The following is a 4,136-nucleotide window of genomic DNA, read 5'->3' as shown; positions in this document are numbered from 1 at the left end:
ACACGTCTCTGCTGAAGAGGCGAGTTCCTGAAAACTGTTGGCGTGAAGGACCGCAGACAGACATGGTGTTTGTTTCTATGGTTACTGCTTTATCTTCATCAGAAGTGTTAAAATGGCGCTGATCTAAATCTGTCTGTCTGAGTCACATGACCTGGACTTGAATCACATGACCTGGACTTGAGTCACAGATTTAACTGGACCTTTACCATCAGTGATTATTCTGAAGTCTCAGAAGGATGATTCCTTGAACCACAGCTGAAACTCCTGTCAATAACAGCAACAGGAAATGACTCAGAAACCACTTCCTGTTTTCACCCGGCGGTCTGATGGAGACTGTCGCTGAGAAGTGACCAGATAAACACACACATTACTTAAATTCATGTCACGCCGTGTTCACTCTCGAGGTTCGTTTGCCGTCTGAATCTTCAGGTTGAGTTTTTCATGTCACATCATCGTCACCATCATCATCATCATGTGGCCCCAGCACTCGTGTCTGCGTTTCATCACAGAGGTCAAAAGGTCAGAGACGTCAACTCGAAACTGGACACGAAATTAATTCCTCAAAACTCCCGAGGAAACTGTTTTGTCTGAACAGCTGATGTCCAGTCATGCTGACACAGCGACAGCTGAGTGTGTAAACACGTTAACCCTTTATGTCACTTATCACATTACTGTACACTAGGTCCCTGGTGACTCACCATTATCTTACTGCCACCGACTTTTCACCAAAAACCAAAGTTTAAACAGAAGATGTGATGGTTTGCCTTGTGGGGACGTGCGTCCTCATAATGTCGGTGTGTACAGCCATTAATATATAATTGTTTATGTCACTTAGGAGGACATCACAATCACTTCTGTACATTTCTTCACCAGTAATTCACCAAAAAACACATTTTGCCTTGTGGGGACGTAGGTCCTCATAATGTCAGGTGAGTCTGACAGAGACAGGTGAGTCTGTCAGAGACAGGTGAGTCTGTGACAGAGACAGGTGAGTCTGTAACAGAGGCAGGTGAGTCTGACAGAGACAGGTGAGTCTGACAGAGACAGGTGAGTCTGTAACAGAGATAGGTGAGTCTGTAACAGAGACAGGTGAGTCTGACAGAAACAGGTGAGTCTGTAACAGAGACAGGTGAGTCTGTAACAGAGACAGGTGAGTCTGACAGAGACAGGTGAGTCTGTAACAGAGACAGGTGAGTCTGACAGAGACAGGTGAGTCTGTGTGACAGAGACAGGTGAGTCTGACAGACAGGTGAGTCGGTAACAGAGACAGGTGAGTCTGACAGAGACAGGTAAGTCTGTGACGGAGACAGGTGAGTCTGACAGAGACAGGTGAGTCTGTAACAGAGACAGGTGAGTCTGACAGAGACAGGTGAGTCTGTAACAGAGACAGGTGAGTCTGACAGAAACAGGTGAGTCTGACAGAGACAGGTGAGTCTGTGACAGAGACAGGTGAGTCTGTGACAGAAACAGGTGAGTCTGACAGAAACAGGTGAGTCTGACAGAGACAGGTGAGTCTGTGACAGAGACAGGTGAGTCTGTGACAGAGACAGGTGAGTCTGTAACAGAGACAGGTGAGTCTGTGACAGAGACAGGTGAATCTGTGTGACAGAGACAGGTGAGTCTGACAGACAGGTGAGTCTGTAACAGAAGAGACAGGTGAGTCTGACAGAGACAGGTGAGTCTGTGTGACAGAGACAGGTGAGTCTGTGACGGAGACAGGTGAGTCTGACAGAGACAGGTGAGTCTGTGACGGAGACAGGTGAGTCTGACAGAGACAGGTGAGTCTGACAGAGACAGGTGAATTTGTGACAGAGATAGGTGAGTCTGTGACAGAGACAGGTGTATTAGTGACAGAGACAGGTGAGTCTGACAGAGACAGGTGAATTTGTGACAGAGATAGGTGAGTCTGTGACAGAGACAGGTGTATTAGTGACAGAGACAGGTGAGACACAGTTCTTATATTCAGAGAAACAAACATAAAGTTAATTTTTAATGAATTAAAACAACATGATGACGTCACCTTTAGTCTTGGACCACCTTAAACCTGTCCCTGTCCCTGAGCAGATTTAAGGTGGTCCAACAAAGATCACAGCTCATTGGGGCGACTTGACAGGTGTCTCTGACAGAAAAGTCTGTGTGTGCGTTCAACAGTTCAGGACCTTCAAGTCCACAACGTCCACTTGTCCAACAGGAACACTACAGGTGAGTCATAGAAGGCGCTACTGTCCAGGTGTGTTCCAGGTACAGTCGAGGTGCGGTCCAGGTGTCAGTACTGGGGCAGTGTGGACTGAGGCAGCTGGGCTTTGTAGTAGATACACTCTGAAGACGCAGCAGGTGGGGGCGCTCTGAGCTGGATCTCCTCGTACTGAAACACACAGCAGTAGCAGTTACTCAGAGTAGCATTAGCCGTAGCATTAGCAGGTAGCCGTAGCATTAACTGTAGCAGTAACTAGCAGTAGCATAAGTAGTAGCATTAGCACATGGCAGTAACTAGCAGTAGCTTTAGAAGAAGCATTAGCAATAGCATCACGAGTAGCATTAGCATTAGTTCCAGTAGTAGCATTAGCATTAGTTCCAGTAGTAGCATTAGCATTAGTTCCGGTAGTAGCATTAGCAGTAGGTCCAGTAGTAGCATTAGCATTAGTTCCAGTAGTAGCATTAGCAGTAGTTCCAGTAGTAGCATTAGCATTAGTTCCAGTTGTAACATGTAGCATTAGCATTAGTTCCAGTTGTAACATGTAGTATTAGCATTAGTTCCAGTAGTAGCACGTAGCATTAGTTCCAGCTGTAACATGTAGCATAAGCATTAGTTCCAGTAGTAGCACGTAGCATTAGCATTAGTTCTAGTTGTAACATGTTGTATTAGCATTAATTCCAGTAGTAGCACGTAGCATTAGCATTAGTTCCAGTTGTAGCACGTAGCATTAGCATTAGTTCCAGTTGTAACAGGTAGTATTAGCATTAGTTCCAGTAGTAGCACGTAGCATTAGCATTAGTTCCAGTAGTAGCACGTAGCATTAGCATTAGTTCCAGTAGTAGCACATAGCATTAGCATTAGTTCCAGTAGTAGCACGTAGCATTAGCATTAGTTCCAGTAGTAGCACGTAGCATTAGCATTAGTTCCAGTTGTAACACGTAGTATTAGCATTAGTTCCAGTAGTAGCACGTAGCATTAGCATTAGTTCCAGTTGTAACATGTAATATTAGCATTAGTTCCAGTAGTAGCACGTAGCATTAGCATTAGTTCCAGTAGTAGCACGTAGCATTAGCATTAGTTCCAGTTGTAACATGTAGTATTAGCATTAGTTCCAGTAGTAGCACGTAGCATTAGCAGTCGTTGGAGTAGCAACAGCAGTCTCAGTGACAGAACAGTATAAACAGCAGTGGTTTGTTTACCTGTGGCGTCTCCAGTGTCTCTGCGCTCTGATTGGTTGACCGTGGCGAGTCAGTCACCTGGTAGTTACACGTCTTCTTCTTCAAACACACAGAGGTAAAAACGACACCTGCCAACACATCACCAGGTGAGTTACCTCACCTTCGGACATGTAAACACACACAAACAGACACGTCATTTGGAACAAACAACTGAACTTTGACTCTGGTCAACAGGAAATGACAGACGGAGAGGTCACTTTAAGCTTGTTCACACACACAGCAGCTGTCCGCTAACAGCACACTGACCTGTTAGCACGAGGAAGAGGAGGAGGTTCAGGATGAAGGAGCTGTAGACGACAAGCTCATTCCACCACATACTGCAGCTGCACTGCTGCTTCTCTGATCCACAGTCGTCTTTGACCGCCGCTCCGTCTGGAGACAGACAGGCGACAGACTGAGGACAGCTGCCGTAACCGAAAGTCATCTGACAGCCAATCAGACTTCACATAGGACAGTTTTAGTGAAGTAGCTAATCGTAGCAATAGCATTAGCATTTACTAGTAATAGCATTAGAATGTAGCAGTAGCTAGTAGTAGACATAAAAACCTGGATAAGCACCAATTTCCTGATGTTAAATTCAGACAAAACTGAAGTTATTGTTCTTGGCCCCAAACAACTCAGAGACTCTTTATCTGAAGACATAGTTTCTCTAGATGGCATTGCTCTGGCCTCTAGCACTACCGTAAGAAACCTCGGAGTAA

The 4,136-nt window shown here is 45.4% G+C and overlaps 1 protein-coding gene across 2 annotated transcripts in view; it reads right to left on the bottom strand.

Moving 5' to 3' along the window:
• Nucleotides 1-1,979: 1,979 nt before the first annotated feature.
• Nucleotides 1,980-4,136, bottom strand: part of LOC126402894 (uncharacterized) — a 4,870-nt gene continuing 2,713 nt past the window's right edge. Inside the window, exons 2-4 of one of the 2 annotated variants that reach the window (XM_050065223.1) lie at nucleotides 3,682-3,807; nucleotides 3,397-3,503; nucleotides 1,980-2,365 (exon numbers count right to left, since the gene is read on the bottom strand). In XM_050065223.1, coding sequence (XP_049921180.1) covers nucleotides 2,267-2,365; nucleotides 3,397-3,503; nucleotides 3,682-3,807 — 332 coding nt within the window. In that variant the 3' untranslated portion in view covers nucleotides 1,980-2,266. The remainder of the gene's footprint in view (nucleotides 2,366-3,396; nucleotides 3,504-3,681; nucleotides 3,808-4,136) is intronic. The other variant, XM_050065224.1, reaches the window with a different exon arrangement.

Source organism: Epinephelus moara, chromosome 16, assembly GCF_006386435.1.
Source record: "Epinephelus moara isolate mb chromosome 16, YSFRI_EMoa_1.0, whole genome shotgun sequence".
Lineage (NCBI taxonomy): Eukaryota > Metazoa > Chordata > Actinopteri > Perciformes > Serranidae > Epinephelus > Epinephelus moara.
This window is presented reverse-complemented; position numbering and strand designations above follow the sequence as displayed.